The sequence below is a fragment of the Sander lucioperca genome, chromosome 18, assembly GCF_008315115.2.
Source record: "Sander lucioperca isolate FBNREF2018 chromosome 18, SLUC_FBN_1.2, whole genome shotgun sequence".
In the NCBI taxonomy this organism is placed as follows: Eukaryota; Metazoa; Chordata; class Actinopteri; order Perciformes; family Percidae; genus Sander; species Sander lucioperca.
Window position 1 is genome coordinate 24,283,001 of NC_050190.1, and position 14,422 is coordinate 24,297,422.

General features: G+C 39.8%; 1 protein-coding gene across 1 annotated transcript; it reads left to right on the top strand.

The window, feature by feature from the left end:
- Positions 1–351: 351 nt before the first annotated feature.
- On the top strand, positions 352–14,312 carry ahi1 (Abelson helper integration site 1). The gene is made up of 27 exons (XM_031310120.2): positions 352–451; positions 868–938; positions 1,540–1,658; positions 1,788–2,368; positions 2,485–2,573; positions 2,696–2,882; positions 3,242–3,434; positions 3,517–3,612; positions 3,702–3,887; positions 4,111–4,263; positions 5,529–5,661; positions 5,883–6,006; positions 6,987–7,216; positions 7,853–7,959; positions 8,076–8,194; positions 8,561–8,691; positions 8,802–8,942; positions 9,120–9,316; positions 9,413–9,458; positions 9,609–9,661; positions 10,128–10,245; positions 10,566–10,624; positions 11,465–11,530; positions 11,619–11,781; positions 11,876–11,961; positions 13,385–13,473; positions 13,634–14,312. Exons 2-27 carry the CDS (start codon positions 929–931, stop codon positions 13,812–13,814), a joined length of 3,657 nt encoding a protein of 1,218 aa, XP_031165980.1. The 5' UTR covers positions 352–451; positions 868–928; the 3' UTR covers positions 13,815–14,312.
- The last annotated feature ends 110 nt before the right edge of the window (positions 14,313–14,422 follow it).

Consider the following 14,422-nt stretch of genomic DNA (forward strand, 5'->3'; position numbering starts at 1 on the left):
GTATATTTCTTATTCTTGGGTAGTTGTGTGTTCTAATTGTAAAAAGAAAAAAATCAATAAAATAGTTTTTTACAGAGGAGGCTGTAACCCAATGAAATGTATTGTGTATTGTGTATGTGTATATATATATATATATATATATATATATATATATATATATATATATATATATATATATATATATATATATATTTGCAGCTGCGCCACGTAAATAATATGCATTTTAATAGTGGAAAGTAAACGTTTAAAGTTATGTTTTATTTTATTTTATGTTATTGCCATGGTTAGGCATGAGAGATTGCTTAAATCTCATTGGTGAATTTGTTGTTGTTGTCTGTACGTCACAAACATGGTCGCCACGCTCCGCCCTCATGTTCACCCCTGTTGTGGTTGACTTGGAAACCGTCGCAGCGTCGTTGGTGAAGTCGGAGGACAGCACAATCACTGCAGGGTAGATACACGTAGTTGCCCTTAGTGAACTCATATCAAGCTATTGAATGCATATGTGTGGAATATGGTTTGTTTTGAAGCTCAAACGGTTTGTTGAAGAAGCTAAATTGTACTGTACGAAACGTAGCTACTAAGTTAACAATGCCACTTATGCTAGCTAACGTTAGCACATAGCAAGCTAACGTTACCTAGCGATTAGCGTTAGCTAACTAACTGTTGGCGTCTCACAAATGTTGCTTTTCCTAAGATTGTTTTAGCCTCAGCCAAGCAGATAAAACCAAAAACACGATATGGGCTTGTTCCATTTTTTTTCATCCAAATTGCTAAACTAATTGTGAACTTTACAAACCAGCATATGATGATCCAGCAGAGATTTTGTGTGCAAGCGGTAACGTTATCCCTGTTTTGTGTTTACAGGATGAACTACTGGATTACTCTTACTTTGCACTCAGCATGAGAGACATAACGGTGCCTGAGGATGCCAGCAGGTGAGCTTCCTGCTGTCCCCTAACGTTAAACACACCAGTGGTAGAAGAAATAATCAAATCGTAGTAATACCACAGTGTGAAAATGCCCCGCCCTGCAATACAAATTGTAACGTCACAGAAGTAAACTTGAAGTATCAAAAGTGAAGGTTCTTATCATGCAGAGTATCTCCCTTTAAACTCTCATATTATTATATATATCATATTAGTGGATTATTCTTATTATGTATGCAGTGGAAGCAAGTAAGCATTTTAATGTTGTAGGCCTAGTTGATCGAGGTGGGGGCTAATTTAAACTATTTTACACACTGTTGGGTAGTTTAATCTTTGTTGAAATTATTTTGTATGTATGTAAATAAATGTAGTGAAGAAAAAAAACATCTGAAATGTGGTGGAGTAGAAGTAAAATGGAAATACTTAAGCACAAGTACCTCAAGATTGTACTTAAGTACAGTATTAAATAGTAGTAGTAGTAGTAGTAGTAGTAAATGCTCCCTTCACCACAGCAACACACACTTCTTTAATCACATAGATTTAGCTGATCGTCCACAGCCACTTTGCCCATTAATTATAGTGTAGTAATGACAGTGTAACCTTTTCACAGGTGAGAGTGAAGCCCGGGCAAAGACCCGGGAAAGATTCAATGAAGTCTTCAAGAAATACTCTGATTCAGAGAAGAAAAAGTTGAAGAAGAAAAACACGGAAAGTCAGGAGACTATTGTGGTATGTGTTCTAAAAGTTTCAAATCACACCTGGATCTTTAGTTAATCTCCTTCATCAGCACTGCAAAGTTATGCAAAAACAATGGCAGACTGAAATTACTTTGCTTTCCCTTCCCCCTGTTTCTGTTAGCTTCAGAATCTAAAAAAGAATCTCAACCTTGAGAAGGACATAGAAGAGGATGAGACCATCCTCCAGAACACATATCACCCCGAACAGGGCAGCCCTCGCTACACTAAGAATAAACGAAGAGAGAAGGAAACAGTGGAAAAGGTTAATATCAACAACAGTACAGACCAAGAAGAGACTCAAACATCAAAAAGCAAGAGGAAAAGTAAGAGGGAGCTTCCCTCCCCCCCTGTACCTGACGATACCACAGGTTACTTCCAGCAGGATGCGGATGCTTCCAATTCTGAGATTGCTTTAGAGCCAGATGATGTAGATGGTGGAAAGGAACCAAAGAGAAAAAGTAACAAGGGGAAAAGCAAAGGAAATACAGAGACCAAGGCAGAGAGTCAGGTGGAGGATGCAGGGGAAACGCTGCTGCATCAATACCAGCAGCAGATTGCACAGGAGGAGCAGAGCACTTTAAAGAAGACAAGCGCCAAGACTGAGGATGACAGCGTTGTCTCCCAAAATGTTTCGCTAAATAATGATGTTGGAAAGAAGAAAAAGAAAAAGCTGAAATCTCTCATGACACAGTCGGAAGTAGGGTGTGTATATCTACTAGTGTGATATAGATGTTTTTTTTTACATTTAGTAATAACGCTACAGGCTACAATTTATAGCAGCATATTGAAGTAAGATACAATACTTTTTGGTCCACTAGGGATGAAGATGAAAATGCTGACCAGGATGCTGATGTGGACAACGAAACTGAATCCAAGGGAAAGAAAAAGAAGAAGAAGAAAAAACATGGTAACTGGATGTTAATTGTCAGGCACATTCATTGTCATGAAATCATTTAAAAATCCATTAAAAAGTCTGTACAATGTTGATGAATTTCATGTTTTGTTTTTTTTTAATTTCCAATTTTTCAGTTGTCAGGGAAGAGAGTGAAACTGAGGCAGAAGTACCACAGAAACCAACATTTGATGACAGCCTTGTGCTGGGAGTGTACATACACAGAACAGATCGCCTCAAGACCGACCTACTGATCTCACACCCCATGGTGAAGATACATGTTGTCGATGAAAGCACTGGACAGTATGTGAAGAAAGAAGACTGGTGAGAAGGGACACTCTGAGACACATACATTACTGTAGTTTAGATCAGTGTTTAATTCAGTGTTAAATTGTGTTTTTACATCAGTATTGATTTGGTAACAATTGTGTTTCCATTGTCAGGTACATTCTTTCTTTGTAACTGTAACTTGTAACATTTGGACCATAGTTATTTGTGTGTGTAGGCATGCTCTACAGTCATGCTAACATGTCATTTCAAAGGGAGTAGAGGGTGGTAAAAACCTTTTTTTTTTTTGAATGAACATAATTTACTGCAAACTCCCTAACTGTATGGCTTCAGTTGTATGTATGTGTTGTATGTATTTGCTTGAAAATTAAATGTGTTTGTCTTGTTTTTCATAGCCATCGGCCAGTCTCCTCATTTTATGAGCAAGAGAGCGTTGACCACATTCTCCCCATCATGACTCAACCTTTTGACTTCAAGAAGAACAAATCCATCATCCCTGAGTGGCAGGAACAGATCATCTTCAATGAACGCTTCGGTTACTTTGTTCAACAAAATGATGAAAGCCCCAGAGTTATACTCCTCTTTGAAGTAAGAGACACTTTATTTCTACATAGTTGGCCAGTTTCAATGTAGCTGTAAATAATTGTTCATATTTAAATGTTTCGTAAAGATCCTGGACTTCATAACCATGGAAGAAGCAAGAGCTAACGCTGATGTTGACAAGCAAACACGAGGATTCAGAAAGATTGCATGGGCATTCCTCAAGGTGCTATATTTAACTCTGGTCATTTAGAATGAGTGTTTTTGAACTGTTGTTTTTAATACTCGTTTCACAATTTTACCTGTATCCTTTAGCTTGTCGGCACAAATGGTGTGCTAAATATCGACAGTAAACTTCGCCTCCAGCTCTTCTTCCCTCCACCTCGGGCGAAGAGACAAGCAAAAACAATTGAGGTGGTCGAGTGGTGGAGGAAGTACACCCGAATCAAATACGCATCCACCCTTTATGTTACGGTGAAAGGCATTAAACTCCCTGAGCATGTAAGTTAGTTGTTGCTTTATAGCTGCTATTATTGTATTTTTTTTTTGTCTTCATAATTAATCCTTTTGTCTTACATTTCTACTGTAGGTATGGAGATATTCAAATAGTTGACGTGTTACATATTAATAGTGATACTGTAGATAATGTTGTTTTAGATATTCTGGTGTAAAGTCAAGCCACACGTGGATTCAGTAATGTGTTGGGATGGTTTTTGTTCTGCAGGTAGACCCCAGTATGCGGTCCATGATGGCACTGCAGGAGGAGAGGGGTAGCACCTCCTACAGTGACCTGCAGAATGAGGTCACCAAGAGAAGCCTGACACAGCATCTGGACAGCAAGCTGCCAGCATTGAGATGGAGCAGGCTGCCCGGACAGGTTGGTGGAATCAGGAATTATTATTTGATGTCAAAATAATATCTTTATCATTGCAAAATATAACTTGTAACAGTCTTAGCTACTCGTTCTAATAAGCTGGTACATTTGTGTATAATATTCTCTGTTCAGCGGAATTATTACAAATCATTCTTGTGGATTGTTTAAATGCAATACATCATGATGTATAGGGGTGGGAGGGTTCATTGTATCAACAACACAGTTCAGTTCAGTTCAGTTTCTGTGGTACTTCTGCCTCAGTTTTATTCACAAAAGTTAAAAGACAAGTACAATCATAAGACATAATGCAGATATGTAAAATGGGATACCCTAGTAAACTCTTTGAAGCTTGTGTATAGGGGCCCAGACACTAACAAATAATACACATTATAAATACTATCATATTGTTTGGATAAAAAAGGAACACGTATTATACAATAACGTTACAACCTACAAAAACAACCCTAACCCTACGTAAGTGGTCCCAAGACATTTATTCCATCAGTCTAAGCATTGGTTAAATAGATAAGATGCAATAAACATAAACATATAACAAGCGAGAATAGCAGTAGAAATAAAATAAAGATTTCACAGTCACTAGTTTAGAAGTCCCCAGCCGTTAAGAGTATTCAAGCTTTAACATATTTTAGTAGTAACTGTTGTCTTAGTCTCTTTTTGAAAGCAGACACAGACAAATACATTTTTATAGTGTTCTCATCCTCATTCCAGACCTGTGGCCCTCGGCAGACCACACTAAAGCTTGTGCATTTCAGTTTCCCATTTTTTACCCTTAATAAGATGCATTTTCCTTGTCTTATATGTACGCGAGGGAGAGTAGATTGGAATGAGGTCACAAAGTATGTCTTTAAAACATATTTACAACATTATACAGGCATTGTGAAAGATATTACATTCAGCTAGCTTTAGAAGGCATTTAGACTTCAGAAGACACTCACATGCTTGTGTTTACATTAAAGCTGTTTCTGGTCACTGTGATCATTCCTCCTGTCCACAGTGGCTGTGCAGTGATCCCTTCTTAATGTAATGTCAGTATACAAGACGGGAGACCAAATCCACCAGTCCTTGTTGGATGTAACATGACTATGATGTAAAGTTCAGCAGGCGCTAACATGAGGCTTTAGCACTATATATATATATATATATATATGGGCATGTCAGTGTTGTTTTAACACAGACTTGAGCAAATGTGAACCTATCCTTGAAACATGGTTGACTGCACAAGCCTTACCAGTGTTCCTCTGTTAAAGGTCTGTCGGATTCCTAACAAGTCCATGCTGACACTCCGTGGCGGTCATATTGGATGCTTCACAGTGCTCTTCTCTCATACCGGGACGTTACTGGCCACTGCTTGTGCTGACAGAGATGCTTTTCCTGTAGTAGGTAAGCAACACTCATAGGCAACACCTTGTCTGTGTAAAAGTCCTCCTGGTGAGGCTCCTCTTCACTCCTCAGCAGAAAGCTCCAGCTTATTAACTTGCTGTTTATACATAGTAGTCATAACCAGCTCTGGGGATGAACTCAGGATTCTACAACTTCCAAGCATATACAAAAAAAGAATAAATGCACTGTTAAAAAATGAACCCATTCATTTACTGTTTCAGTGTATGAGATTCCCTCTGGCAAGGTTTTGGCTGACTTCAGTGGCCATCTCAAAATAGTCTATGATCTGTGCTGGTCCAGAGACGATCGGAGCCTTTTGTCTGCCTCCTCTGATGGAACTGTCAAGTAAGTTTCTGTTTGTTAGATGAATAAAATAACTAAAACTGATCAGGGGTGAATGAAAGAGTTGGTGTCACAGTGAGGTGTCACTGCTGTTGACTGAATTGCTTTAGCCTTGCACTGCCAGACCTACCTTCACAGTGCTGTGTAGTAAGGTCTGGCTACACCATACATACATACATTCTAGGATAGGAGAAAAAAACCCGCTCTGGGTTGTTTGTATTTCTTTAAACCAATCACAATCGTCTTGGGCGGCGCTAAGCTCCGGACACAGCGACGGTGGCTCTGCAAAATGATCTTGGGTTGAACATTTGCACCCTGCAAAAGAAAACGACACGTACAATATTAAATGAAGTTAACTGTTCACAGAATACCGTAACATGAGCTATTTAATTCGGCAGGATGCGTTGTTAAATGTAATTTGCTCTTACCAGTGTATCGCCGTGTGTATTTTGTCCATAGCAAATCCTCTCCAATTGGTCCCAAAACGTCCGAGTTAGAGAGTAAATGCAGTAAACTTATTCTTTGTAAATCTTAACAATAATTCACCTAAAGAACCAAGCAGGCCTGCTTTATTGCACAGCCCAAATTTTCTTCAAAACTTGCCTTTTTCAGCACCCAGCTTGCTAGCTCGAACTTCGAAGGTTGTTGTTGTTTCCCGAAGCGAAGGGATTTTGAGAACGTCAACACGCAGAGAGCAGAAGCGGAGGGGCAAAGCCTGACATCCGGAGCGTGGCAGACTTTATCCTAGAAATGTACTTCTGTTGATCCAGACTAGAATTGCTGTAATAACTGTTGTAACTGCCATAGCACCTCTAGGGGGAGTAAGTACCCTTCTTAGTAGCTCACTATGTCTTTATGTTACTAGTGAAACAGCATGTTTTGGGCTGTTGTGATTGTCTGACTGAGTATTATTTAAAGAACAGACTTTATTTGCACAAACGAGTTGTTTGCATTATTTAATTTTTCTTGCGCTCCTCCCTCAGAGAGTGGAACGTGGAGAGGCTTCAGGGAACGGCCCAGAAGGTGCTCCCTCATCCATCCTTTGTGTACTGTGCTCAGTACCACCCCACCGCCCAGAACCTGGTGGTAACCGGGGGCTATGACTCTCTGGTACGAGTGTGGAGGCTTGATGTCGGTGATGTGAATGGCCAGCTGCTGCAGGAGTTTGAGGGTCACAACAGTTTCATCAACTCAGTTTGTTTTGACTCTGAAGGTATTGTGTTTTCATAAATTGGCGACCTGTCCATGTTATGTGCCACCCAGTGCATGCAGGGATTGGCCCACATGCACAAGTTAAGAATGAATGTGAAGAATTATTCCCCTGAAGTGAATGATAGTGTTTATGAATAATGTTATATAAAATAGCGCTGTGATGAGCCTTGATTAAAGCCTTTACGCATGAAACTTACATATGGCTTGCCTTAGCTGTTGAATTATTTTCTTTGTTATGTCAATTGACCACCAAGATGGATTTTAATATACAATTCATAGTCATAAACCAAAGTCCACATGCAGAGGAAGGGGAAACTGCACTCAGTAACTTCTGAGGCCCTGAGAGATCCTCCAGTACTAAGCTCATGTAAAAGATAAACACACACACATACAGACATCCCTTGAAACCACTGGAACTGGAACACTGTGTATGTGAGCATGCCTGTGTGCATTTCAGTACATTTCTGAGGAACATTATATTAAGTATTTATACTATTACTGTCTATTGTAAAGCAAATTGTGGCGCTCTCTGTGTTTATGAAATGTGACGGTTGGCTTCTTTTGTAAGGAAATGAAGAACGTTCTACTTGTGCCTTCTCATAACTGATGTTCCTTTCATTGTATTTGTTGTAATTAGGAAGGAGAATGTTCTCTGCAGACAATACAGGCCTAATCCTTGTGTGGAAAACTGCAGTAAATGACAGCAAGCGGCATCCGCCATGTCATCGCTGGTGTATAGAGAAGGTACAGGAGATGATATTGTACATACAGTATACTTTAGATTTGTCTGCTTGTGCAGTAGAAACATAATTACATAAATTGTCAAGAAATGTGAATGTCTGCTCTTTTTGTCTTGGCAGAAATTAGATGAGAGTGACCTCAGAGGTGTCCCCATCAACATGCTGCAGCTCCATCCAAATGGGCGGTGCCTGCTCATCCATGCCAAAGACAGTGTCTTGAGGATGATGGACTTGAGAATGTAAATAAGGAGACATAACCTAAAAAGAACCATCTGTGATTACAGGAAACAGTGACCTCTGTTCTGATTTTTGAGTGTCGCTGCAGGTTTGGGGGTTTGCTGTATAGCCACTTCAGTTACCCAGTGCTAAAATGCAGACAAAATAAGCTGATGTCTTAAGTCTCGCTTCAAACCATAGTCACTGTTTCTCAAAATTACAGATAGGACTTTTTCATTTCAGGGGAATGTATCATCAAAACAAATGTATGAAACCCATTGCGTTGCCCAGAAAATAATTCTTGTTACAGTCCAAAAACATACATATTCTTTGTTTAAACTTAAAATATCCATGATCCATCTTTTCAACAATGTATCTGCCCCTTTCAGCCTGGCTGTGAAGAAGTACACCGGAACCACAAACTACAGAGAGAGGATCTATAGCACTTTCACGCCATGTGGGAACTTAATCTTCTCTGGTAGCGAAGATGGGATGGCATATGTCTGGAATACTGACACAGGTGAGAATCATTTATTTCCTTCATTTATTTTGTTTTATCGTTTATCTTTCTGTCAGTTTTAAAAGTATTCTGCGCAGTGGCTCCATCTGTCAGTTGTTGTGTCTTCTCAGGTGACCAAGTTGCAGTCTACTCTGAGCTTGGTTACCCCACTGCCCTCCACGGCGTGTCATTCCACCCTCACGAAAACATGGTTGCTTTCAGCGCCTTCGGTCAGAGCCAGCCTGTCCACGTGTACCTCTACGATCGCAGAGGTTTGTTTGCTTTTTTTTTGTGTGTGTGTGGATGCAGCCCCTGAATCGCTAATTAACTGTGCTCACTTTGTTTTCAGATCTGGATGTTATTTCAGTCAGCTGAGCTATTTGATTCTGTTGATACATACAGGCGTTCAAATACAAACTGAGCTTAGACTATCATGCTGTATCACACAGTTTCCCAACTGGAGGTTCACAATATAAAAGCTGCGAGCAGATCCATATCTACAGACACCAGAACCATCAGAAACACACCTGACCCAGCAGCGTTACAGGACAGGATGTCTGCTGCTTCAGCCATGGATCAGTTTGCACAAGCAACAAGACTTGCATTGAAAATGCAGTGTGTTAAGGAGCAACTGGATTCAGTGCTTGTAAATATATCCATCTTCTATTACTCTGAAATAAGTATATAGAGAAATACAGAAATCCAATATACACCAAAACTCACTTTCTCAAATCATTTTTAGGAACCACATCTGAGGTCTTCAACTTCTGGATACATGTATGAGCAAGGTACTGTGTGTGTTTCAGATTTGAACTGTTGTGGAGTTTTATATAATGGACATGGTGTGTTGCATTTCATCTTGATTGACATGTTTTTGCAACACTGTTGTCCCTTTATTTACATGAAAAATATTCTGCTTTTGTGTGCTTGGTTTGCAGACAAAATGGGCCGTTCTCACACAGGGAGGAGCTTCACAATAGATTCTGGCACAGTGAGTTTATGATTAGTACTCCTTTGTAAAGGTGATGTAACCTGTCAAGCCTTTTACGCCAACATTGATTTTGTCCTCTGTGATCTCTTTCTAAACCTCTTTATATACAGCCTATGGTCTAAACCAGCTTGTTCTTGGGTTTTTGTCTCAAGTGCTGAGAAAGGAACACACCACAGAAACAAGTCTAGAAAGTTATACACTGTGTATTTTTTTAATGATTAACTCAAATCTTGATTAGCACAGCATTACAGAAGTGCATTGAATTTCCCATGGGCCGTTTGTTTACCCAGGTAATTCCGCTGGCTGCAATAATGTATTGTGTATTATCTTTAAAGTTGTATTTAATCTTGGCCTTAAATTGCATTAGGAGACCTGAGTAGGTCTACCTGAAATAGTTATTAAATTACTGCTATTTTGAAATGAAATAAATTGCTAGACAACTCATGTCAAGCTTTTTTCTTTTCAGACGGGATTAAATGCTTCGTTACCACCTCCGTCTCTCCTGTCGCCGCACTCCAAGCTGCAGCTCTCTGGTTCTCTAGCGGAGCAGTTTATTCCTCAGGCAGCTCTGAGCACCCATAACCGTGAGTGGCTTGTTACACTTAATCACACTGTTATTAGTCTTTAACCAATGAATGGCTTTACTGCCACTCTGTGAGGTCAAATATTTTTCCAAGATTATAGCTGCACAAAGAATAGCATGTGGTGACCAAGACCAAATGCGTCCAGCATTGTGGTCTAGAGTCTCCTGAAGCATGTACACCATACACAGAGACAAAGATGGACTGCTTGTGATTTTTACTTGTGTATGTAAGTGATTTCTGTAAACACAAATCACTGGATTGTGTTACGGTCCAAGGTTAAATATTTATCTTTAATTCTGCCTTTTTTCTTGTAATTTCAGGTGGGTTCAGTCCAGTCGGTCAGCGTCTAAAAGGAGCGTCATCTTTCAGGCTACAGACGGTAAGGCTGTTAACAGTGTATCTCTTCATGTAATACTTTTAGTGACGTGTCTTTTTGTTTTTTTCTTTGTCAACCAAATCTTAACCACACATTACTGCACGATTATTCAACCGCTAATGGGGTCCGCCAAATATCATATGTCCACTAGTCTGGGTCAACGGAAGTACATTTCCAGGATAATTGCCTAAAAGGGTGTCCCTCACCTTCCACTCTCTGTGTGTTGCCGTCTCAAACTCTGTTTGCTTCGGGAAACGACAAACTTCGAGTTAGCAAGCTACACGCTGTAAATGGCAAGTTTTAAAGAAAATGTGGATCGTGCAATAGGGCATGCCTGCTTGGTTCCTGTGGGGAATGATTGTAAAGATTTACAAAGAATATGTGTATGCCATTTACTCTCTAACTGGGACCGATTGGTGGGGATTGCTGTGCACAAAGTACACACAGCGAATACACTGTAATAGCACACTACGTTTAACCGTGTATCCTGCTAATTTAAATAGCTCACGTTTCTGTATTGTGTGAACAGTTAACTTCATTTAATATTGTATGTGGCGTTTTCTTTTGCGGGGTGCAAATGTTCCACCAAAACAAGTTCCTTTCCCGAGACTATTTTGCAGAGCCACCGCCGCTGCGTCCTGAGCTTAGTGCCACCCAAGACGATTGTGATTGGTTTATAGAAATGCAAACAACCCACATTGTTTTTCTCTTCTATCCTAGAATGTTTGTGTGGTGTAGCCAGACCTTACTCCACAGCGCTGTGGAGATAGGTCTGGCAATGCGAGACTACATGTCCACTAAAGTTGCTACTACAGGACTAGAAATGTTCTTTTTCTCCATTAGAGCCTTCCTGACCACATTTCTTCAGGCATCAGTGTGGAAACAGATTCTGTCCCCGTTCAACAAGTAGTAAGTATCCACTCCAACTGCAAGATCAGGCGCATGCAACCTTTCCCCTCTCACATTCAACCCCTCCACCTCTGTGTTCCTCTTCCAGGTGGTCTCTCTCTATGACTACAGAGCTAATCGGTCTGATGAACTGACCATATGGCGCGGTGATGTCATCCAAGTGCTGTATAAAGACAATGACAACTGGTGGTTTGGGCGTCTGGCCAATGGGCAGCAGGGATATTTTCTAGCTTCTTATGTAGCAGATCAGGGTAAGTGAATTGAATGTCTTGTGATACACCTAGTGGATAATGTATATGAAACGTCCAAATGTGGTGCAAGATGCTGAGTTATTTTATATTGTAGGAGATTTCAATGAAGAGGTGACTCAGTCTGTAGAGGCACACGCAGCCTTGTCTGAGGGGACTGTTGAGAGGTCAACACCAACCAGGGTAAGGAGACAGAATAATACAGTGGCATCTGTCCTGGATTTTTTTTTACCAGTAATGAATATTGGCTAAAAGGTGAAACGGTGTGGCATTTCTTGCACTCTATGCATGTCTTCTCTCTCTTGTGTCTATGGTGCCTATTTTTCTGTTTGTTAAAATGATACTCCTTAATCTTTATTTTGACCATCAAACATCCTTGTTCACAATTCACCGTTAAAGCACCGCTGTGCCAAAGTACAGCCTCACAGAGCTTTGCATGGCTGCATGGCTGTAGACTCTTGTGTCTTTTTCTCCAGTTCCTCCAGAAAACGTGATTATGCGATCACATAATTCAATGCATAATCAGCCAAAGTCCGCATATTTATGCGGGGGCCGCATTTTTTCAAATACGCCGCACTTTCGCCGCATAAATTGCCGATTTCCGCGCAAAATATGCGGGGCTTGCAAGATTTCATAATGCCCGCATTTTCGTTGCAAAAAAGTCACATAATCTTAGCAGAAAGTTGAAAAATGTTGCGTTTAATTCACACAAGACCAGCCATTTTCCCCTGTTGCCATGGGAACGTTATGAAGTGACGTAATTACACGAGGTGAACATCATCAAAAAGCTGCAAACCCCGCGACGAAGCCATGATGAAACCGCAGTTTTTGCAAGTTCCCGCAATTTCATCGCATAAAATTGCATAAATATCCCGCATATTCCATCGCATTTTTTACGAAAACGTGCCGCATAATCAAGGAATTTTGCCCGCAACAATCACAAAAAAACTCCGCATTTTCCTGGAAGGACTTCCTCCCTTTATGTTTGGATTTTCGTGTTTATTATTGTCACCCAACACCTGCAAAAACTTTAAGGATGTGCATGTGCCTCCTCCTGATGATTGCCTGAGCTACAGTGGAATTCTGATTCTGACAAGTTTTCACGACAAAAGTCAATTCTCGCACACACGTATCACCTCGGCATTGAATTATTTAAAAGGAGTTGATGTTTCTGTCACAAGGACTTCTTCTCAAGGCCTTGAGAATTGACTTTTTCTTTGCAATTGAATCTTCAGGGGAATTGATTCCCTGCACCATGGAGACAAAGCAAGTGGTGTCTGTGTTGTCTTCAACTCAATGTGTCTTACCATCCATAAAGACATGTCAATGGTCATTATCAATCAATCCATTTTTTTTTTAATTCTGTGACAAATACAACGTTCATCACGCTCAGCTTGAAACAGTCTTATTTTGTCGAAACTATGTCAAATCATCAGCCACTCATCAGCCTACAGTGGCTGAGTGAAATACTTGGGGAATTTGGGAAAAGTATCACTTAAATGTGTACTTTTTAGTGCATAAAAGAGTGCATTATGATTGGGGTCTAAATTTAAGATGGATTTTTTTTTATTTTATTTGATCTCTTCTCCTTCCTTACTTTTCCAAGGTATCTGCTGCAATTAGCTCTTCTGGGGAACTGAGGTTTCTTTCTGAGCCGAACCTTTCTGACACAGAACCTGAGTTGACTGATGCCAGGTGAGAAGCTCGCTGTGCTTAAATCCTCCTGACTACATTCACAGGGTCATGGTTACTGCGGTAACACTGCATGAGGCTCCAAGTGTTGGTAATAACTGACATGTCATATTACGGTTTCGAAAATACAGAATACTGATTGTGAATGATGGTTTTCCCGCAGAGCTAGAAGGAAAAAGAAGGTGAAAATGCCAGGAGTCCCTGCATCTTCATCTCGAGCCACATTTTCAGACGCAGATGCTTCCGAGTCGCTGAGCACCAGGAGGAGAGGCAGATCCACAGACAGACCTCTCCCCACGAGACCGACGGGCCGGGCTAATGGTGCCTTCGAGCCTGATACATAAACTTAGGACACATTGATTGTTTTCAACTAGAGTGCTTTCAACTTTATTTTTTTTTTTTCATACAAATACATTTTTGTAATGGCAGTAAACTCTACAGGTATTTTTTTTTATATTTGAACAGTCAATATGTCCTGTATTGTATTTAATACAAATTGATCAATGAAATGTAAAGATTTGTCCAGGAAAAAAATTGTCTTTGCATAAAGAATTGTGCAGTTTTAGGGATATTTATTGGCGTAAGCATGAATTGACTTGTGTATCTGTACATTTTTACTGATGGTATACCTTGAAAACTAAATTTCTATAATATTGTATTTTATTTTCTTAGCCTGTAAGAGATAAACAAAGTTTGTATATGCCACTTCTTCACAACTATATAAAAATACAGATTATTAATTTCCAAATGTTTTGTTAATCTCTTTCTATAAATCATATGTAAAGTCAAACTTTTGATATCTGAAATGTTTAAATAAATATGCTTAAGGGCTATTTTGATTACGAATGGTATCCGTTTCATTTTTGGAACGGACCTGAAACGATGCAAGTAGGATACTAAGTATTCTGCTTGTTGCTATAATTTTAGAGAAGTATTTGAGTTATCTATAAAT

Coding starts and splice junctions, on each gene's coding strand:
- ahi1 (XM_031310120.2), top strand. Junction 9,317..9,412: donor AGCAACTGGATTCAGTGCTT/GTAAATATATCC, acceptor AATCATTTTTAG/GAACCACATCTGAGGTCTTC. Junction 13,474..13,633: donor CCTGAGTTGACTGATGCCAG/GTGAGAAGCTCG, acceptor GTTTTCCCGCAG/AGCTAGAAGGAAAAAGAAGG.